At 42.3% G+C, this 23,808-nt stretch overlaps 1 protein-coding gene across 4 annotated transcripts in view; it reads left to right on the forward strand.

Moving 5' to 3' along the window:
- The first annotated feature begins 4,598 nt into the window (after positions 1-4,598).
- The window catches only part of CKAP5 (cytoskeleton associated protein 5), a 61,793-nt gene continuing 42,583 nt past the window's right edge, over positions 4,599-23,808 (forward strand). For 2 of the 4 annotated variants that reach the window (XM_035115099.2, XM_060274425.1), the window contains exons 1-5: positions 10,024-10,263; positions 16,703-16,790; positions 17,601-17,794; positions 18,839-19,045; positions 22,515-22,686. In XM_035115099.2, coding sequence (XP_034970990.1) covers positions 16,734-16,790; positions 17,601-17,794; positions 18,839-19,045; positions 22,515-22,686 — 630 coding nt within the window. In that variant the 5' untranslated portion in view covers positions 10,024-10,263; positions 16,703-16,733. Of the gene's footprint in view, positions 4,672-10,023; positions 10,264-16,698; positions 16,791-17,600; positions 17,795-18,838; positions 19,046-22,514; positions 22,687-23,808 lie in introns of those variants that run through there. The other 2 variants (XM_060274418.1, XM_060274434.1) reach the window with 2 other exon arrangements.

Here is a 23,808-nt window from a genome sequence, read left to right on the forward strand (position 1 = left end):
ATGCAAAGCAGGATCCACAAAGGGATATACTGTAATAATAATACCCTTGTATCATTGGGAGACTCAGTACAGCCTAGAATCCTTCAAAGTACAGTAGTCCAAAAGAAATTGCATGCTTGAAGACTCATAGAAGTGTGTTTATTGTCTTACCAAATGCCAAGCAATCTTTTCTGTTCTGGAAGTCATACTCATTGTTAACTTAAATATAAATAGCCTGGAATCTTACCAGCAAGGTGCCTGAACCCACCAGTCATGTCATAATCAATAGCTGATTCCGGTAAAAATTCCAACTATTCATATAAAAAGTATTTGTATTACCCATTTTGCTGAACTTTATCAATTAAGTCTGAATGTAAACATTCGTGGGATAGAGGATATCCTTTTTAGAAACTGTTTTTGGTGTTGCTAATCTTAATTGCCTGCCCTAGGCTGATGATGGGCAACCATTAGTTGATTACTACCTAGGGATTCAGAAAACAGCTAAGTTTTACTTAATGGACCTAACTTAGTCATGTTGATTAATTTCTATGCTGAGTAAAACCTAGTGAAGACCTCCCCCTAAGGTTAAGAGGCAATGATAAATGTGTAAAAACAGAGTGAGTGCATCCGATAGGAGGTGGCTTGCTGCTTAATGACATCCACTGAGTTATATGGGATAATGTTCAAGGAGACAAAACTTGCATCTCAGCAGTGGGATACACAGGGCATCCTTTATTTATCTCTGTCCCACAATGTCTCCTTTATTTTCTCTCATATCAGGGATTGGTGTCCATCATTAATCACTCGCTGGAATTCAGTGTTTTATCACTTTATTATATAAAGAAGCAACAGAAGTGGGTGGGAGGAGAAGGACACAGGACACCTCTTTTCTTGGGCACTCCTGAAAAAGACCAGGAGACAGGAGAGGAAGAGGCATGTTGCCTCCACTCCAGAGGCTTCAGGATAGCTTTAGGTTTAGAAGTGGTGGGAATTAGCAAGCTTTCTAGTTTTTCAAAACTGATCAGACAATAAAGAACGACACCTTCATTAGGGAAAAAAGTGTGCAAGCTTTTGAGATCCTCAAGACCCTTCAGCAGGCTGGATGATCTGCAAAAAGAAATGGGGGAGAGGAGAGAAACGGATAACACTGGATATATACACACACCACTATGCATGCATGAGTAGGGCAGAAACAAGTCACGTAGAGTTTGTAAGTAAATGTGTATATGACTGCTGCCTTAGGTTAGGCTGCATTTGGTGCAAAAATGACTAGGTTGCACCAAAGACAAGTGAGAGTGAAAATACAAACCGAAAAACTGCTAGTGCTTACTATTCTCTGCACTGGTAGCCTTTACTTCAACCTGAAAGCTTTTTGCACAAAGCAAAACTAGCCTAATTGGAGCCCAATCCCATGCACATATTATCTGAAGCAAGTGCTATTATGTTTAAGCAAGTTACAAGTAGGTAGCCGTGTTGGTCTGACGTAGTCGAAACAAAAAATAAAAATAAAAATTCCTTCCAGTAGCACCTTAGAGACCAGTATGAACTTTGCACACGAAAGCTCATATCTATCATACCTATGACAAACTTAGTTGGTCTCTAAGGTGCTACTGGAAGGAATTTTTATTTTTATTTTTTGTTTCAACTATGTTTAAGCAAGTTAGGATTGCAGTTTTAGTCTATGTAACATTTTAATGCTATTTTAACTTGTTGGCAGACTTTTTCATCATGTCCTCTCCTCGCTCCTTCATTTGCCTAAAGTCCAATAAGATGAAAAGTCTTATGAAGTTTACATCAACTGGGAAGCTTGCTCACTGCTCTGCACTCTTTTATTGGCCCTAATACATTATGACTCTTGTTATTTTTGGATCTCCCCCAATGAAACAACGTGGTTGCCTACAGTTGCAGGCTTTTTTAAAAAGGTCCTTGGAATCCACCCCTGAGGAGGAAGGGAAGGTGAAGCCAGATTAAGAAAAGCATGAACCTTTGACAACGTCAACAGTCAGGACGAAAAAACCCGTCCGCCCTGATCTTATTATTCGTCATTGTTGTGACGGAGACGTAAGAGGCGGCGTCAATCCAGCTGCTCTACTTAAAAGACGCAGAAAATGGACTTCTCCGCTCGCCTCTTGATTGGCTGCTCGAATCTAGGAAAATGTCACCTGTGAAGCTTCCATTGGTCATCTTGCGCCGTCACTAGACGTCGCTAGCACGGCAGAAGGCGGCAGAAAGGAGTGCTCTTGAAAGACTGGACAAAAGTGACGAGAACTGAGCGGGTGCAATAAGAGTATTTCACGATATTTTAGAGCAGAAATTGCTCACCTTTGACCATCCAGGTGATGTTGAATTACACCTCCCAACATCCCTGACCATTAGCCATGCTGGCTGGGTCTAATGGGGGTGGGGAGTCCGACAATATTATGTGGTTGATTTATCTTTTACAGAACTAGAAGGTTCTTGTTGAAGCACATACTCAGAATCTACTTTATATATCTTTTTCCAAAAGATCTCTTAATAAAGATGACGTCTTACTTTTACAATAATGGATGTAAACAAAAGAGAAGCAACGCCAATGGGAGTGATTGCCTCGAAAATTATGTTTATGCATTGATGCAACAATACCTTCTGCCTTCTTTTCTGCCTACGCATAATTGGGCAGCAGTGGAGTGCGAGGTGTAAACTCTCCTGTCCCCAGGACTCAGCTATGCAGCTGCAAATAAAACGTTTTAAGTGCAGTATACAATGTGACACTAGATGGCGGTGGTGAGCCTTATGGAAAATTCAATGTATTTTTTAAAAACGCATTAATTTTTTTTCCCAAAACGATTTTTATATGTGTGTAGATTCCACCAGGTTCACTTCTCTCCCATACTTTCCCATTTAATCTCTTGCTCTGAACACGTTGCATTTTGAATGTGAGTGTTCATGCACGCATGACGCAGTAGTTCTATAAAGGGATAAGGAAAGGGGGACTGAACAGAGAAGGAAAGACAGCTGAACAGAGCCACATGCGACTGAACTACCGGTAATGAGAGATTAGTAAGTGATGCCTCCAACTTGCTGTGAACAAAAATTAAGGGGGGGGGGCACCCAAAGCAGCAGTTCTATGCAGACTTGGCAGTAAACTCCATTGAACCCAGTGGGATTTACTTCTGAGTAAGCCTGCAAACTAGACTCACACACTTGTCATGCAACTTATCTCAGTACTGTGTCTAAATGGTTCAGAAAAAGAGGAAACATTATCTTATGACTTAAATTAATTTTGGGGAAAATACAATAAACAAGTTGTATTTTGTTTTCACAATAATTAATGCAGATTATAAATATGGCTTTGTGCTTTCAGCGCAGGCGGTGGGGAGAGTTCCCTAAAAATAAATTCCATTACTGCTTAAAATTTCAAAATACTTTTCAGCCCTGATTTAAAATGTCTTCAAATCATGACAGATCTTATGTATTAACACACTTCCATTTTGTTTCCATGGTGTAGTAAAAAGTTGTGATTATTTTCCGAATCCTGCATTAAACCTCTCTTTGACTTTCTGTGTTAACCTGGATTAATTTGACACTCCAGTTGTGGAATGGCATCTTCCATTTCCAAGCGATTTAATAGTAATACGGTAGTAGTTCTCGGAGTGGTGAAGTTTCCGAAGGTCTGGTGCTTTACCCAAGTTTAATTCCTTTCATTTTACTGGAGGCTCCTTACCATTTTGTAGTGTTTGTGATTACATCCAAATATGCAGATGCACATTGACAAAGAACCGTACTAGCAACTGTGCTATGATTAAGGCAGTCTCCAATTCCTTTTAACCCTCTTCTGTCCAAACTTCCAACAGTACCTGTTAGTCTCTTAAAGTGGTTGTTTGTTGCAGTGAATTAGCTTCTGGATTATGCTTGTTTTACCACTGTCTACTTAGTTATTCCCTCTGCTCGGACAGACTCCTCTCCTATCTGGAGCTTGGCACACAAAGTGCCCCTATTTTTATCTGTGAAATGTGAGAGTAAGCTTTAACTATTTAAGTAATAATCAAGAACGCCTTTGCCCTCATTACTAAAACAACAACAACCAAGCACCACTCAGCTTCCTCCCAAAACTCTTGTGCCCTTTAGCAAATGCACAACAGGCAAAAACACAGGGGGCTTTCTCTGTTGCACCATCTCCATGCCAGAAAACACACCACCCGAACATCTGCCTGTCACGCAGCTATGAAAAGCCTAGCAGTGATGAAAAGGACATTATAAGGTAGCTGCGAAGCTTTTCTCCAGCTCCCATTTTAGAAACTAAACAGAGCGGAAGAGCGCCTTGGCTTTGGCTTCCTCCTCCGCCACTTCGTCTCTGGACTCTTCAAGCAGAAAGCGGTTGAGCACGAGAACTTCCGCGAAACTCTGGACACCTCCCTCTCGCCTGGCAGCGGCGGCACCTGCTCCAAGGCGAGCCGGCGTCGCTCGGGAAACAAACGGCCGAAGGGGCAGCGCCCGCGAAGGCGAGTTGCCGCTGAGAGCAGCCCCCTCTGTAGGGACACAGGCGCAGGGCCGGATTCAAACCGCCCAATGGAGTGTCAGATTGGGGGCAAGGGCGGGCATAGTGGCGGCCAATGGAGAACGAGGATATTGGGAGGTGTGGCCTGCGTCGGTGATTTCAAACCCAGTTGAGGAGCTGCCCGAGGTTTGCCTTACCTCTTGGCCGGTCGCGGCCTAGGTGAGTATCCGCCGCCTGCATGAGAGGGTGGCCTCAGCAGGGGCATGGAAAGCGGGGCTTGGGCGAGGACGGCCGGGGCGCGGAGCGCAGAGAAAGGCAGTTGCTCTGAGGCGGCCGGGCTCCGCCTCGTCCTTACTGCCATTCTGGTCTTTTAGTTGCTGGTCCTCAGGATGGGCTCCAAAACACAGCTCCATCCCCACCCCGCTGCTCTTGAGGGGAGGGAGGGTTATTGGTTTGCGTTTGTTCTTGGTTTGCGTTGCGTATTTTGTGTTTTTTTATCTTGTATTTTTTATGTTGTGAACCTCGCCGAGATCTACCGATGAAGGGCGGCATACACATTTATTAAGTAATAATAATAATAATAAATAAGCCGGCATTAGCGGGCAGTAGCTACGGAAGGCCCTCCACCGATCTCGGCGTCGCCTGTAGAACAAGCCCCCGCTCTCTGCGCTCTTTCTGAGGTGCGCAGCGGAATAGGGCTTCCCGCTCGAGTCATCTCTATCTGTGTGTGGGCATGCGCTGCTGAGGGCTGCAGGTTTAGAGGGGCCCTCAGCAACTTGCTGTCCGGTGGAAGCCCCATGCCCCCCCTTCACTAGGCAAGCTCACTCACTTGCATCTCCCCTCCCATCCCTGGTCAAAGGTTAGGCACGGGGCAGGGGGTAGAATTTTGCTTACTGCCAGTTGCCCACTTGAGCAAGCAGGAAGTACCAGTCGCTACTAGGAATATAGAAAAAGCTCTTGTATTGAGTCAGGTCACTGGTTCATCAGCTCAATCTTGTTTGCCCTGGCCGGGAGCAACTTTATAGGGGTTCAGGCAGGTGTCCCTACTGCAGGCAAAGCAGATGCTCCACCACTGAGCTACTGCTCTTCTAGTGAAGGGGAGAAGGCAGTTGAGTGAGCAACTGTAGACACCATACCACTCTGTGCTGTCATTGCTGCTAGCTCACTTGCCCAGTAGGGTGAGTGACACTGTTGACTAGAAACAGGAACTGCTTGTCTGTCCTCTTCCTTTCCAACGGTGCTGCTTGCTTGCTGCATGTGTGAGTTGACAGACACTAGAAGTTCCTATCTGCTTCTCTGAGGGATGAAGAGAGGCTATAAAAAGCATTGGTGTTCACGACATTACATGTACCTAATCTAATCTAGAGGGGAAGAGGAGTAGAACTTTTAATACCTTCAGGAGGACCCAATCATGCTGCTGTGATGGATACTTCTACTTCTACAGATAGGTTGTGGTTGGTAGTGGGCTCTCCTGAGGCCATGGCCGTTGCCAGAAAAATCTAGCCCTGGGTAGGGGCTTCCCAGAGAAGTAGAAGAACCTCGGATGGCTCTTTGCTCACCCATGACATAGGGAGCAGTGATGAATGCTAGGGCAGCTGTCACCACTGTGAACCAGTGATGACTGTCAGTTGCTGCTTCTACTGGGCAGAGGAGCTCACATCAGCAGTTGCCGTTCCCAGAAACCATTGGTGTTCACTTGCTCTGGTGCACTAATGAGCAGCATTGATAGCCTGCGGTACCAACCGCCTTTCCTTTCTTGGCGGTCAGTGGATGTTGTTGCTGTCAGTTTGTTCAGGTGAACTATTGGTGATAGAAGTGGCAAACAAGGAACAACCTCCATTCCCTACTGTCCAACGCAAGAGGGTGAAGAAGACAGTGAGCCTTATGGTGAGGACAGGGGTCCCCTAGACAGCAAGTTGGCATGGGCCTATCAAACCTGGAGCTGGTTCTAGTGTAGTAGAGACACTTAGGAGCTATTCTGTGAATGATTTTTCCTCCAGTGGGCCTTACATCTAAGCCATTTGCTAGGGTTTCTATGCTTAGAATGTTTATATACCTATAGGTATGAGTGGTTTAATGGCCATTGTTAGTGCCTTCTTCAAAGTGGGATGCACATTAATGCTTATTGTGGGCAATAATACTTACATATACAGTGGTACCTCGACTTACGAACGACTCGACAACCTAATTTTTCAACTTACAAATGGGACAAATGGCCGCACGCTTATGAATTTCTCGACATCTGAACAGAAACCCCGGCGGTTTTAGATAGGGTTTTTTCAACTTATGAATTTTTTGATGGGGTTGCTTCGACTTACGAATTTGTCCGTTTCCAATGCATTCCTATGGGAAATCACGTTTCCAATGGCGCTTTTCGACTTACGAATTTTTCGACCTACGAAGGTGCCTTCGGAACGGATTAAATTCATAAGTCGAGGCACCACTGTAATCACACACCCAAGAGGTACCCCATTCAAAAAGTCTTGCTGGATAATATCCAAAGATCCATGTAGTCCAATACCCCCCTTCCTGATGCCTCTGGAAAGCTGACCATGATTCCCCCCCCCAAAAAAGTTTCATAATTAAGAGCTTGAGCTCCTTCAGTTTAAGATACCTGGAAGTGGTACCTCTACTTACGAATTTAATGCGTTCCGAACGCACATTCGTAAGTCGAATCCCATAGGAATGCATTGGGAGAAAAAATTCGTAAGTCGAAGCAACCCTATCTAAAAATTTGTAAGGTAGAAAAAATCCTATCTAAACCACATCCAAGATGGCGGACGGAGCTCCGTTCGTAAGTAGAAACATTTGTAAGTAGAGTTATTCGTAAGTAGAGGTACCACTGTACTTGTTTATGCAGTAGATCTTCAATTGACTTCTCTCTTGACCAGGGAAGGCAATAATCCTTTTGTAGAAGGAGAGGTGTGTTTAAATGCCAGCATCTATGTCCCAAGGAGGATTGGATAAATCCTAGGCATCTGTGCACTTACATATTTGATACTGACATTTTTATATCGGAGATAATTTGGCTCTGCAATATTGGTAACTACTTATAAAGAGGATAAGCTATTAAAATGTTATATCTGCGCTGACCCTTTCCCTAGGCACCTGCTCTGTTCTGAAAGTAGCTTTCATCATGGTTGCTAAGTGCACTTTATTCCAGAACTTGGAAAGTCCATAGAACATAATGGATCTTCTATTTCAGAACATGCTTGTTCTTTTAACACTCTCTAGAACATGTTACAACTTCAAAATGTCTTACTTTGACATTTTTACCCACTATTGCTACTGCACACTTAGAGACTCCATTGTTTCTAACAGCAGCTTCTTTACGATATAGTAATAACATTTCTTCAAGTCTCCTGCAATCTATTGGTGGGTACCTCATTCATCATTTAGGATAATGAACTGAGAATCCTGAATAGCTTTGTAGGTCTGGACCTGAGGCATTTGCTTTTAATCTTTGAATACAGATACTGTGTTACACTTCTAGTGCTTACAAGTAGGGTACCAATTACGGTTTGAAAATGTTTCATCTGAATTTGGTTGCAAATACTGTACAGTGGAAAAAAAATTTTCTGGATGAAGCAAAAATGTGGTGAATATGTACTGGAATATTATTCTGCAGACTGTAATTAGGTCATGCTCTATTCTGTTTAGGGTTAGGGTTTATGTTTATGGTTTTGCAGGGTTGGGCTTCATCATTTTAATCATTATTGTTTTGTATTGTACCAAGCACAAATGTCAAATGAATTATTTCTGTTTAAGAATATTGTGTTGGTGTATGTGAAATTTCTTGCTCATAGTGTAATGATTTAATAGCCACTAATAGACACTTCCCCCCCCAAAAAAAACTATTACTAGCTTTATGTATGTATTTATTTACTACAAGCATTTTCACTTAGGAACTCAAGGCAGTGTGCATGATTCTCCCTCTTTTTATCTTCTCAACAACCCTGTGAGGTATATGACACAGGCCCAATGTTTCCCAGTGAGCTTCATGGTTTAGTGGGGATTTGAACCCTGGTCTCAGGTTTGACAGTCACACACAGAGAATTCCAGAATGAATGAAAACTAATTGTTTTTGCAGTGATAAATGTTGTTTCCTTCAACTTTGTAGATGTTGATTTGTTTATTAACTTTGTTTCCACCTGGTTAAGTTCTTATTAAAAGGGGAATTATGGTTACAGAACTTGAATGCATTTCAGAAGCATGGAAATATGCTAAGGTTTAGATACATTAACATGTTCCTCTTTTTCTCGACTTTTTTTAAAATTTTGTTTGATGTGCTTTTCGCTAGCTTAGGGCATGGGTAGCAAACTAAGGCCCAATCTCCTTCTAAATCCAGCCCACGGATGGTTTGGGAATCAGCATGTTTTTACATGAGTACAATGTGTCCTTTTATTTAAAATGTATCTCTGGGTTATTTGTGGGGTCTGTCTGGTGTTTTTACATGAGTAGAATGTGTACTTTTATTTAAAATGCATCTCTGGGTTATTTGTGGGGCATAGGAATTCGTTCATTATTCCCCCCCCAAATATACCACAAGGTCTGAGGGACAGTGGACCGGCCCCTGCTGAAAAAGTTTGCAAACCCTTGCTGTATGGTATTGCAGACATTTGCAGCCATAAAGGGTAGAGCTTACCTAATTTCTCTGACAATGACCTAGTTGCTGATCTCTGTAGTATTGTCTATTAAAGCTGTGAAATGGCACATGGAAATTAAGTGGTTATTGCAGTATTTATCCTTGACTGGTATTAGGATTATGAGCTTCATTTTACGATTGTAGGTGGAAAGCATTTCAGCATACTGATGTGTGTTTGTGTGCACCTTTCATTGTGTTCCTCTGAGGTTAGGTGATTCTAAGAGGGCAGGAAAACCAAGCTTTGCTGCTTATATAAAACGTGATTCTAACAAAGCATTGAGTAGTGCTACAGAACTCTGAGCAGTTAAAGGTGTCTCCTGAACAGAATTGTAAATTTGAGGAAAGTTGTTGCACTTTCAACAGCTTCTTTAAGGCAAGACGTTGCAGTTGGTTATTCTTCGGGAGATGGGTCTCGGACGTTTTTCAAAGGCCACTTATTTTGGCATAGCAGCGCAATGTTACAAAAAATGTTTATTCGACAGCAGTTGGAGGCAGAGTAGTTCTTTTCGCAATAAAACGTATGCTTGCGGATTCTGTTTCGGACCACTATTTTTAACAGGTTCAATTTACGGCCCCTTGTACAGAGACCGCACATAAGCACAACCCTGTACATACCGTCGGGCTCCTCGCCCCGCGAGATCAGCAAGACAAGATACACTGAAGCCTCTTCAGGAGCACGACCCGCCTGGCTAGCTAGTCTGAACATAAGTGGACGAATGGCCTTCCTGGCCAGGCCTCTTGTTCTGCATGAGAACCCGTTTGCGACAGAAAAGGAATAAAAAAGGCTTGCGAACTGGTTAGGGTGGGGACCCTCCGCGGCGCGGAAACCTCAGTAGAAGCGCTCTCTCTCTCTCTCTCTCTGGTCGGGGGTGGGGGAGAGCGAAGGGGCGGAGTGTGCGCGTGGTCTGTCCAGGGTGGGGATCCCTGCCTTTGTTTGTCACATGGCCCGGGGAAGGCCCTTCGTTCAGGTGCGGAGGGAGGCGGAGGTTGGTGTCGCCGGCTGCAACGCGCCCCGCCCTTGGGGGAGGCGCCTCCTCTGCCGGTCGGAGATGCAGCTCTCCGCCCGCTCCTGCTGCTAAGCCGGGCCGCGGTTGCTGGGCAAGCGAGAGTCCGGCCTAGTCCGGCCTGGGGGAAGGCGACGTTATCCCGAGCCCGCTGCAAGGTAGGGCGGCGGCACTGGTGGCGAGGCCTAAATCCCCAGGGTGAAGGCCAGCTGGGCGGGAGACTGTCATAAACAATGCCGGGGGAGCGGCCTGCTGCCCCGCTGCATTGGGTGGCCAAGTTGTACCGAGCAGCGTCTCTCGGTCGGTCGGTCTGGCTGGCGAGCGGCGTCGGCCGATTTGTTGTGCTGGCCTGGGGGTTGTAGATGTCGAATGGCTCCGAGCTGCAGTAACTGGGGAAATGTGGCCCTGCTGGGCATAGAGCGGGAAACGGTATCTGGGGAGCCTTTGGCAAGTCCTGTCGCAGGGGAAGGGGACGTGCGTTGTAGGTATAGACCGGCAATGTGATCTGGGACAGAAAGGGGATCCTTGATAGGGAAGGGATTCGGATCATCTTTTGAGATTCCCCTGTATGTGCTTGGAAGACGGTGGGGTGGCATGTGAGCTAGATTGTATTGAATGAAGAAGGCCTGTGTCAGGAATCCCCAACATCGAGCGCTTGAGCATTTGAACGGAGGTTTTATGTTATGCTGTTCTACTCTGTTAATGTTCACAACAACAACAACTCTGGCCCTATTTCAGGGTGCTTGCTTTTTATGCTTCATAGGAAATTTTCATTCTTTGAAATTTAAACCAGGGATGCTTAATTTTTGACTCTCCAGATGCTGGACTACAACTCCCACTAGAAATGAAGCAGGCACAATCCCTGTTTGAGATGCCTGGTTTAAAAGGTTTTTCAGGAAGTCCTTGTGTTATGAACTTGTTCTAATGTTTTCTACATTCTAATGTTGTAACTTAAGCGTTAAATTGAGTATATTGTATGTTTTGTTCTTTCCTGTAAATAGCTGTGATATACATGGTAAAAAGTAGGGTATAAATATCTTAATCATCCCTGACTGGTCATGTTAACTAGAATCCAACATCTGGAAGGCCACAGCCTAGGCACACTTATTTTAAGTTTTTCGTATCTGTGGTGCTTTGCAGAGCATTTTTTTTAATAAAAAAGGATTTCATGAATAAAAGAAAGTGTTATCTTGCCTCCATGTCAGTGACATTCACACCATAGCTGCCAAGTTTTCCCTTTTCTCGCGAGGAAGCCTATTCAGCATAAGGGAAAATCCCTTAAAAAAAGGGATAACTTGGCAGCTATGATTCACACATGCATGTAAATGTGTGGGCAAGATGCAGGGCTATACACCATTAATTAGATTTTAGAAAATAACAGGTGCTTGTGGAGAACCTATTTTAGTTTCACTAGAACAGGGTTGGGGAACCTGTGGCCCTACAAATGGGACTCCCAACTAGCATTGTAAATGGTTGTGGATGTTAGGTGGCATTGTTCAACACCATCTGAAGGACCACTGGCTCCCCACCCTGTTTCCAGGACTTATTCATAGAGCCTACCTAGAATATTTCCATGTAACAGCTCCTGAATGCAGATGCAGTCAGGTAGAACAACTCTTATTTGGAAGGAAATGTGTTTTAAAATAAGTTGTGGAAAAACTCAGTAAGCAGAGTGGCAGTGAATAGAGGCAAGTGGACCTGTCTCAGCATAAGGATTCTCTGTTTGCTCTCTTGTTGTGTAAACAACTTGCCTTGCTTCTGGCAAGTGGTGGGAGTGTTCTTTTCTTGCGCTCCTCTTCATAAAAAATACTTCCAGGGATGTATTGTATCCCAATTTTGCAAATAGAATTGGAAAGGAAAGTTTTATTAAAAATTAATCTGAGGTTTTGCTTCTAAGTGAGATCTTGAGCAAAGCTTTTCCTTGGTTGCAGCAAAACAATACCGTAGTAACTTACGGAGTAATGACAACAGTGGCAGTGATCCAAGTATCCGTTCAAAAGTAGTGATCACAGTGTGTACTGCAATTATACACATCTGTCCTGAGCTACCTTTGGTTCTCCCTCCTTTTCTTCGGTCTTCCTTACTGGCTCTGTTCATATCTCCGTTCATGTGCTGTGGGTTCACTTGCTCCCCTCTCCCACCTCAATTTTCTTCTTCAAAATCAAGGGGCCTATGACTATTAACAAGGCATTACTTCCAAGCCACTGAAGATTGAATGCATGACATTTTAATAGAGCCATTGTCTATTTTAAGCGGGGGTGGGGGCGCTTATGAAGCTCTCTAAGATGTCATGTATGCTCATTGTGTTGTAGTAATAGCTGATTCATAAAATGCCTGCTTCACGCTATGTTGATCGTTGGATGGGTGGGTGCACGACTGTGATTTGCCCCTACTTGTGTCTGGGAGCCGTTGAGCAAATGCTGTCTGTTTATGCAGCAGCATGATCTTCCCAGCTTGAGATAAACATTACCAGGACAGAAGTGATGTGGGACAGCTGACTGCATGGTTTTGACGCTACCCCAGCTGCAACATAAGCTGCTTCTATGGCAAGTGCAGGGAAGCATCCAGAGGCAGTTAGGTCATGGAGTGCAAAGGAAAATAGTCTTAGAATCATAGAATCATAGAGTTGGAAGAGACCACAAGGGCCATCCAGTCCAACCCCCTGCCAAGCAGGAAACACCATCAAAGCATTCTTGACATATGCTTGTCAAGCCTCTGCTTAAAGACCTCCAAAGAAGGAGACTCCACCACACTCCTTGGTAGCAAATTCCACTGGGTGGTCTTGACCATCCTAACCTATTTTGAGTCTTTCCAAAGGGAGCCAGAGAACAGTACAGTATGTAGTTGTGAGAGCAGGTAAACCTGTTCAAAGTGCCCCAGCAAGGAATTGGAAACCAGAACAACACTAGAGGGCATCCCAGTTTAACCAACCATATCGTTTTTTAGCACTTGAACACTAACATAGCTTTCTTCTCATAAAGGGAGCTGACTACTTCCATCTAAGGCTAACAGGCAAGGAAAATACGCAAGTTTGGTAGTGGGGGACAACAATTTTAAAAGCATTGTTTGTATTGTTGAAATAGCAAAGGACCACAAAATATTGTTTTTGTTTTTGTTTTAAGTCATATTTTTTGTAGCTACTGCAGTGCTTCACTTAAAATCTTATGTATTATATTTAAATCTAGAAGTATAAGAGACGAGTAGCTTTTCTACATGACATGTAAGGGAACTACCTCACATTTTGAAACTTGTATTAATGACTAGTTTATGGCAAATAAGCTATATGCTTCTAAAATTATTGTTCATGTTGACAGTCGTTATCCTGTTTTGTATGACATTTCAGTGCCTGGTTCACTGCTGAAATCTCATAAGTGCACTTGTTCTTCATACAATTTTTAGGGACCTGGTAAGCATTTTCTGCCATAGTTTTAGTTGCCAGTGTAAGGGATTGTCCTACATAACCTATTAAATTAGGACCCTGAAACTTGTCCTTTATTTTTGACTGTTTGGAAAGAGAATTGCACCTGCATTCTTAAACATTTAACAGCTGACACGAAGAGCCTCTTATCGTTTCAGTGCTTATGGTCTACTGGTATTAATGTTATTGTTTTTAACTATTTCAATAAAATACTACTACCCGGTATTGAATTTTTATTTTGTTTTATAAGAAAATTATACCAAGAGAAGGACAAGGAGTAAAAATGCAATAAGGGAATATAAAATAATTCTGTGATCTGTGAAGGTTGCATATATTAGGTGCTGAATATCAACGACTATCTTGCAATCCCTTCTGTAATAACTGACAGTGGGAATACACTTTTGTAGCAAAACCAGTAATCGGGATGCTCGTGATTCTTAAACTGCTGCATGCACACTCCTGAAGTGCTTTGGGGAATTTGCCTTGTTGTAGGAATTTTAAGGTCTTCGATATATAATAAATGTTTATAAATGTACAAGGCAAACATGTATATAAATATAAACCAATGACTGAAAACAGTACAGAAAAAGTCCTGAAAACCATTTTGACTCTCCCAAATTGACCTCAGATATTTGCCTGCAAGGAAGAAGGTTGAATGTGTCCATTTAAATTGTGTTCCCCATTTTCCTTAATACCTGAAATGTATTCATTTAAATTAACAATTGAGCCTGTATCACCTTCAGTTAGTGCTTCAACCTTTCAGGATCCTGTTTTGGGTCCTTGACTCAAAATTTTTAATTCTATTTGATTTCTGTGAATGCTATTCTCTCCCTTCTCCTGAAACTGTCATACTATCAAAGCACGCACACAGCTACCCCTACTGAATTTCACACAAACACCAGTAGCCAGCTTCCCAAGCAAACTAATAATACATTAGCTGCATATTGATAAGCCAGGAACTTCAAAGGTCCTTTCCTGCAGAGGAAGAGACATAGGATCATTAACCAAATAAATTTTCTGTTGGAAGCCGCCCAGAGTGGCTGGGGAAACCCAGCCAGATGGGCGCGGTATAAATAAATTATTATTATTATTATCATCATCATAATCTAAAACATGGGAAGCTCAACACCTTTTGTTACTCCTTCCACCAAAAGGACACATCAAAGAACAAAGTTCCATTAAAAAACTTAATTTCCTTATGTTAATCCTCCCTTCCCGCCTTTTCTGTACCATTGACTTCCATGTAAAACAAAGTGTATAAGAGTCAGGGATTTCTCCGTGCCTTTGTAACGCGAGAGGGACCCTGCTGCAGCAGTCTGCTGTCATTTTTTTAAATGAAAGATCAGACTTTGCTTTTTCCAATCCTGGTGTGGTCTTTGTTGTTATTCCTCCTGACCAAAGGAGCCTAAAACCAAAGTGCTTCTGCATGGGGTGCAGTCCTCCTTCAGAGGCTGAGACCCCTCTTTTGGGAGTATAAATTCCTATTACAGCCTCGTAGTTGGAAATGGACAGTTGTTCCCATTTGAGGTAACTCAAAGGCTATTCTATAATAATAATAATGATGATGATGATGTAACATTATACAAAGTTGACAATTTTCTTTTAATTCAGTATATGCTATCAATAAAGTAGATGCTGTTTCCCCAAGTTTGCTGGTGATGCTGTTAACTTTTTGCCTCCTTGAGTAGATTTCAGCATGCCTGAATCTTCTAGGCTTTACTTGTCATCTTACCAGTGTGCCTATACCTTATTGTTAATATAAGAAAATCTTATTTATTCTAGTTGGACCAGACAGCTTTCAAATACATTCCAACTCTTTCTTTTGCATGAAGAATAGAATAAAAATGACCTCTTTGTAACTATTCTGGAGAACCTTGAAATGTTTTCTGTGTTATTTAATATTTTATACATTATTTCAGAAGTTATACAGAATGTGTAGGAGGTGTTGGAACCGGTATTGAAATTATTGGGTGGTGCTCAGCTTCCTGTCCATAATTAATGTATTAGGTAAGGCAGTCTCAACCTACTGTGGCTTCAGCGAAGTAATTCTGTGTAAATAGTTGGCTTACTGTATTTTATCAGATTAACCTATTCTTTCAACCTGGCCACAGAAGTTGGATTAAACTGGTAATAGGTGTATGGTGTTTTTGTTAAGCATGTTCTCTTAGGAAGATGAGAGGTTTTTCCACTGCTGAACGGTCTTTGGGAGTCATCCTGGGACCCCCTCCAGCTCCAGTGTGGTTTCAAAGTAGTTGCTGAATTTGGATTTCCTTGTGTATTTTTTCCTATACACAGGAATAGGGGAAAAAATACACTTGAAGATCACTTGAAGTTGCTTAAAATTCTGTTTCTCTTCCACAGTCTTGCATAAAAAAGCTTTTTAAATCTGTTCTTTGGGGCACCACAGACTTGCTGTCCCTTGCCAAGAGCTGTTGTGATAAATTTCCACAGTTCATAGTAGCCCATTTGTTTATGGTGCAGCAATAGGCTTGACTCTAGGGTTAATATGCAATGAGGGCATGTTGGTGCAGCTGTGTTGAGTGAGGTGACAGGGTTGTGGGATTGCATATCAGCATGTGAATAACAAGACTTTACTGGTGCAGACAGGAAATAGAATAGGCTGTAGGAAGGTAGAGGTGCTTCTGCAGTCTGGAAAATGCTGGTTGTCGGGATTAAAAGTGCAGTTAATTTAGTAGCATAATAACTTGCTCTGTGTTGTGCATCATTAGTGGAATTTGGCATTTAGAAATACATTATTGACTTGATGAAGTTGACTGTATCAGCTCTGAGAAAGGCATTTATGTTAAAATACTACTATACCATGTAAACATGCATATGTCTTGGAATGATCTTACAGAGTTGGGTGTGTTTCAGAATACAGTATATTAAAAGCACTTTAGGGGACTGAATGAGAGTCCGATTAACTATGTTCCTTACTACCGAATATTATTGCTACATCTATATAATTCTGAAGGACGATTCCTGTTGCTTTTGTGTCTGCCAAAGAGGAACAGCAAATTACTTAATGATATATTTTCCTCATTTCATTGTAATTTCTATAGTCCTTTTATGGTGGCATTGATAGTGTATTGACAGTAAAAATGAGGTTTGTGTGTACTTTGCAAAGGCAACTATGACCAGTGACTGTTAATTTTACTTCCCCCCCCCCTCCTACCTAGGAATTACTGATTTACAAGAAACTAAAGCACCATGGGGGATGATAGTGAATGGATGAAATTACCCATTGATCAGAAATGTGAACACAAGGTAAGAAGATTGTCCTAAACTGTAACACAGGTTAAGACAAGATTGAGTATGTGTGTATATGTTAGCTGCCAAACTTGTTAATGGATAACTTCAAAATTGTATTTTTCTTTTTGTGTAAATGGCCTCGGTCCAGTATACCTGAAGGAGCGTCTCCACCCCCATCGTTCTGCCCGGACACTGAGGTCCAGTGCCGAGGGCCTTCTGCCGGTTCCCTCCCTGCAAGAAGCCAAGTTGCAGGGAACCAGGCAGAGGGCCTTCTCGGTAGTGGCGCCTGCCCTGTTTAATCGATTTTATTTTATTTTTTTGTTGGAAGCCGTCCAGAGTGGCTGGGGAAACCCAGCCAGATGGGCGGGGTATAAATAATAAATTATTATTATTATTACTATTATTATTTGAAATTGTTTGGTCTTTTTGTGTAATTATTTGAAATGTTTGGTGTTCTTCTGCATGGTTTCTCAAATGAGACCAGTTTGCTCACTGACTTGCAAAGCATGTGACTTTGCTTCCAGTCATAAGGGAAGACCAGTTTTACAAATACCCCTAAAATCAATTATAGAGACAATAGAAAAATAGCTACTTTGTTTGATTTTTGTCTTTTGGGGTCACTGATAAATGTTTGACAGAGCAAAATGGAAATGTCTGGTAGTAAATATGCCCATTATGTGAGAAGCTGTAGGAAAAAATTAGGTGCTAGTTCTCACATGCTGCTGTTATTGTTCTAATAAAGGGGGGGAACTATTCTTTTAGAGAGTTAACATCTTGTTCAAGTTAAGCAGAAATCTTCCTGATATCTTTCTATTCTCGTCCTAGTTGTGGAAGGCTAGGTTAAATGGCTATGAAGAAGCATTGAAGCTGTTTCAGAAGATAGATGATGAGAAGAGTCCTGAATGGTCCAAGTATCTTGGACTTGTAAAGAAATTTGTGACCGACTCTAATGCAGTTGCTCAACTGAAAGGATTGGAAGCAGCCCTTGCCTATGTTGAAAATGCCCATGTAGCAGGAAAGTAAGTTACTTGGTGTTTGCCTTCACCCCATATTTTCTAGGAAGAAACTCTTATCAGCTCTTGCCTTGTTGCAAATAATTCACCAGAGGAAGCATTAATTAAGTGACTCTGACTTTTCTTGAGACTCTAGAAGTGCTCCTATGAAAACCTCATTTTTATCTATTCTCTTTGTAATCTCACTATTGTAAGGTTTTGTTGCTCTTTCATAATTGACCCAAAATTTAATTCCTTTGTAATAAATGCATGCGTTCAGATTTCTATCTTACACATTCTTTAACAATTGTGTTACTTTTCGGTAAACTTTGAAAAGCAGAATAAAAGTTTCAATCATAGACAAAGATTTGGAATTAAAAGGGGTACAAAATCCAGTTGCAGTTTTTAAGCGAGCATCACATTGCTGCTGCCTTACATCAAGTGGTTTATAGGTAGCCTTAGAACTGCTGGTCAAAGCAGAGAAAAATTGATGCATATACAGTACATGTCTGTAAACCAACATTTGACTTGTACTCTTGAATTACAGGGGAACATCATATTTGAGGGTGATCTCTTCGCCTATTGCTTAGGGTTGGAATGAGTCATTAAAGGACACTTCAGATACACTTTGCATGAAAATTGACTGTGATCAGAATACATATTTAAATGGCTGCCTTAGGTCATTTAACAAGATATGTAAGAGTCCACTATTAGACAGAAGAACATGGATGGAGATTAGTGCTGTGATTTGTTTGAAGTAGAGTGCATTCCTGTACATACAACAAACGAAACTTAATTCCCCTAGGGCAGTGTTTTTCAACCACTGTTCCGCGGCACACTAGTGTGCCGCGAGATGTTGCCTGGTGTGCCGTGGGAGAATTACTTTATATATAGTCAATATAGGCACAGAGTTAAATTTTGAAACATTTTCTAATGGTGGTGTGCCTCCTGATTTTTTTCATGAAACAAGTGTGCCTTTGCCCAAAAAAGGTTGAAAAACACTGCCCTAGGGAACAGAATGGTTAATGTTTATGTGACCTAAAAGTGTTGCCTTCTTTTTCTTTTTTAAAGAACAACAGGAGAAGTGGTGTCTGGAGTTGTAAATAAAGTGTTTAATCAGCCTAAAGCTAGAGCCAAGGAGCTTGGCACAGACATATGTCTTACGTTTATTGAAATCGAGAAAGGGGAGATAGTACAAGAAGAGATTCTGAAAGGCTTGGACAACAAGAATCCCAAGATCATAGTTGCATGTATAGAAACACTGAGGAAAGCACTAAGGTAAGTTAATCGCAGTTTAGTGGAACCACCTGCTCCATCGGGGCCCAGTTTGGGCCGCATGATCTCCTGCAACGATTTTGCAAAGTTTTTTGCAGATAAAGTCGCTCAGATTTGGGAAGAGGTAGACTCCACCGTGGGAGCCGGGCCGGGCCGGGGGAGTGCTAGAGTCCTGTCTAGTCCAGTTGTGTGGGATAAATTTCAATCTGTTACCTCCGAGGATGTGGACAGGCTGCTTGGACGAGTGAAACCAACCACCTGTCTCTTTGATCCATGCCCATCCTGGCTTATAAAAGCTAGCCGGGAACGGCTGGGCGATGGGCTTCACGGGTTGGTGAATGCTTCTCTCTGTGAGGGAGCCTTCTCAGACCGGCTGAAAGAAGCGGTTATTAAACTGCTTCTTAAAAAACCATCTTTAGATGCCGCCAATATGGCCAACTATCGCCCAGTCTCAAATCTTGGGCAAGGTCATTGAGCGAGTGGTTGCTGAACAGCTCCAGACACGCCTGGAAGAAACGGACCATTTGGATCCCTTCCAGTCGGGATTCAGGTCTCATCATGGGACTGAAACTGCCTTGGTCGCACTGGTTGATGATCTTCGGCGGGCTAGGGACAAAGGTGAGAGCTGTTTCCTAGTTCTGCTGGATCTCTCAGCGGCTTTTGACACCATCGACCATAACATCCTTCTGGACCGTCTGGAGGGGTTGGGAGCTGGGGGCACTGTCATACAGTGGTTCTGCTCCTTCCTCCTGGGCCGTGTTCAGAAAGTGGTGGGGGGGGATGAGTGTTCGGACCCCTGGGCTCTCACTTGTGGGGTGCTTCAGGGCTCTGTCCTCTCCCCCATGCTCTTTAACATCTACATGCAGCCGCTGGGAGAGATCATCAGGGGGTTTGGGCTGGGTGTTCATCAGTATGCGGATGATACCCAGCTCTACCTCTCTTTCAAATCAGAACCATTGATGGCAGTGAAGGTCCTGTGTGAGTGCCTGGAGGCGGTTGGAGGATGGATGGCGGCTAACAGATTGAGGTTGAATCCTGACAAGACAGAAGTACTGTTTGTGGGGGACAGGAGGCAGGCAGGTGTGGAGGACTCCCTTGTCCTGAATGGGGTAACTGTGCCCCTGAAGGACCAGGTGCGCAGCCTGGGAGTCATTCTGGACTCACAGCTGTCTATGGAGGCACAGGTCAATTCTGTGTCCAGGGCATCTGTCTATCAGCTCCATCTGGTACGCAGGCTGAGACCCTACCTGCCTGCAGACTGTCTCGCCAGAGTGGTGCATGCTCTGGTTATCTCCCGCTTGGACTACTGCAATGCGCTCTACATGGGGCTACCTTTGAAGGTGACCCGAAAACTACAACTAATCCAGAATGCGGCAGCTAGACTGGTGACTGGGAGCGGCTGCCGAGACCACATAACACCGGTCTTGAAAGATCTACATTGGCTCCCAGTACGTACGTTTCCGAGCACAGTTCAAAGTGTTGGTGCTGACCTTTAAAGCCCTAAATGGCCTCGGTCCAGTATACCTGAAGGAGCGTCTCCACCCCCATCGTTCTGTCCGGACATTGAGGTCCAGTACCGAGGGCCTTCTGACGGTTCCCTCGTTGCGAGAAGCCAAGTTGCAGGGAACCAGGCAGAGGGCCTTCTCAGTAGTGGCGCCTGCCCTGTGGAACGCCTTCCCATCAGATGTCAAAGAGAAAAACAGCTACCAGATTTTTAGAAGACACCTGAAGGCAGCCCTGTTTAGGGAGGCTTTTAATGTTTAATTGTTTTATTTCATTTTTCTGTTGTATGCCGCCCAGAGTGGCTGGGGAAACCCAGCCAGATGGGTGGCGTATAAATAAATAAATTATTATTATTATTATTATTATTATTATTATTATTATTATTATTATTATTATTATCTGAAGAAGCTGTCATTCCAGCCATGTGAGGAGAGGAGAGTTTGTGGTGATTAATAGAATTTGGTATTGGTATCTGAGAGTGCACTGAAGCAATTATAACAGTCTACTAGAACAGAGCAATACACTGAATTGTATGACTCTTGATGAACTCTCTTGTAGCTTACTGCGCTGCCAAGGAGAGAAATTGATCCAATTTAACAGATGGTTTCCTTAAAAACATTCCTGCTGGTAGCATAGTTGTTCAACAATTGCTGCTTTCAGATTAATAAAATAATTGTTAAAGACTAAGCAAAAATATTTGTCTAGGATCAAAGAAGCCATGAGGGTGCCACGTGCCCATAATGGCTTTGAACTTTAATACTAGCTCATATAGCATGCCAGGTCACTTTTTTTAAATGGTGGTTTCAAAAGTAGTTTGTGACTTTAAAAATGGGTAGCTCCCACTCGATCATGTTGTGGATACATCTAAATAACTATTCTAATTCCTCTGACTTCTTTGGTTACGTTTTGTCTATTAATTATTTAACATAATTGCAAGTCTAATCACAAATACTCAATTTTCAAAGTGTTTTTAGTACTGTAAAGGAATCCATGGAAAAAACTAATTTCCATTTTCAGTACTGTTCAGACTTGCATCATTCATATGTTCAGATACTGAGATTGTTAATAAGCCATTGATTATAATCCAGGTATCTCAATTATTGTATATATACTTCATAGTTATAAGCAGTAGTATTGTAGCTGCTGCTAAATTAATCATTGCATGAGCAGAACTTCACTCACATGACATTGATTCAACCCATTGCCCATGTTTGTATGACTCAAAAGTAGGCAAACATGAAATTCTATAAGAGGGGAATGCAGGGAAACCAGTTTAAGCAACTATGCATTTAAGGCTGCAATCCTAAATACAGTTAGGATTGAATTTGTGTGAGAAATTCTTGCAAGTGCATCTAGTGTTGTGAATCATATATTCAAAGACTCACACACTTTTCAAATTAAATGGTAAGAGAAGGTTTTACATATTGGCAGTTTAGTATGAGTAATCTCAGATTAACAGTGATTGAAATTGTTGCCAGTACAGATCTGCCAGATGAAAGAGCTAGTATACATAGTTCTATTATTATCACTTAAATAAGCCATGTTCTAACGTCACAGTAAGTCATAAAACATTAAAAAGTGGCATTCTAGTGTATGGTGTTGAATCACTCCTATTCTGCTCTTCCCTTTGTCAAATTTGGGAACAACAAACCATGAACCTTGGACTAAGTGTAACATGAAAACCAGCCCTCATTGTTAGTTTTCTCCAAACAAACCAATACAGTACTTATTCTTGGCTTACCAAACACAGTTTGTTTGGAAGGAACAATGAGTGCTGTTTCACACATTACATTAAGCCAGTGGTTGTGGTTTGTTGCTCCTGGCTCAATGAAGAGATTCAGCCATGTGCACAGCTCATTCACAGGAAACCAAGACTGTGGCTTACCATGACTTGCAAGCAGGACCTAAGAATAACAGAGTCAATGTGCATTATTTATTTATTTATTTATTTATTTGTCTTACATTTCAGTGAATTTGGTTCAAAAATAATCTCACTGAAGCCAATAATCAAAGTGTTGCCAAAACTCTTTGAGTCTCGAGAGAAGGCTGTTCGAGATGAAGCCAAACTTTTTGCTGTTGAGATCTATCGATGGATAAGGGATGCTCTCAGGCCTCCATTACAGAATATAAACTCTGTTCAGGTAAGCTTGGCAAATACTGTGTTCTATCATTCTTAGTGTAAGAAGCTGCCCACCAGTAGAGCCGGGTATATTTTTGTTACATCTTTAGACGAGCAAAAGGGAGAAAATGAATAAATCTTTAACCTAAGCATGAGGGAGGGCTGGGGTTTACCCAGAACTCATGCGGAGTCTTCCCAAACAAGATGCTACTTCGCATAGAGGTTTAATGTAACCAGGTAACATGTCATTTTCTCTAGCTTTAAGCTTCAAAAGGTGGAGTATCTCCCAAACCATGTTCTAAGTATAAAGTGGCTAAGTAAAAGCAGGAGAGCAGGCATATTTGAACCCAGTGGTGTATTTGTGTTTTCATTGGGCTTTCCCCCCTTTAAGTAGAGGAGAAATTCATAAATAAGAGCACTGTTATCCAGTAAGCAAAGGAGATACTTGGAAGTAGGGTCTCGGTTTTAGGGAAATTAAAACTGTAAATATTGTCATACTAGGGGCTGCCAACCCCATACCCCCACACTTGGCCACCTCCTCTCCTCTTTACATCTTGCCCATCTCTTTGCCAAGCCCCACACAGGACACCCAATCTCTCTTCACCTCACAGCTTTCCCCAACTCTCACTCCCTTTTAAAGGAGGGTGGAAGGTGTCTCATAGAGTGGTTTGGCAAACCACTCTCTGAAACTCCTCCTACCCTTCTTTAAACAGCTCTTGCTTAAACCTGCCTGCTTTCTGCTCTGTCATTACATTGGCCTTAGGCAGCTACACAAACTGCAGCACAACAGGCTTACAAATTTATTATATACTAAGAAATGCCCACCAGACCCTAGCTTGAACTAATATTTTCCATGAGAAATGTCAAATGTAATATTTTGCTGCATGTGTTTTTAGATCTGTCTCAACATTTTATCTATTTTTAAACTGGCAGATAAATTCACACATTCAAGTGAAGTCATAGCATTGTATAATAGATTTATCACTTTTAGCTTATGCCAGACTTGATAAAATGTTGCATAACTGATGTGATAGAAATTCATATGTTCAAGTTATCAAGTAATAACGAGTTGTGAATTGTGTTTGACATGGTCCAAAATTTGTCAGCTCTCAAATAATGGATGTCATTTTCTTGTCTTAAGTGA

This window comes from Zootoca vivipara, chromosome 1, assembly GCF_963506605.1.
Source record: "Zootoca vivipara chromosome 1, rZooViv1.1, whole genome shotgun sequence".
In the NCBI taxonomy this organism is placed as follows: domain Eukaryota; kingdom Metazoa; phylum Chordata; class Lepidosauria; order Squamata; family Lacertidae; genus Zootoca; species Zootoca vivipara.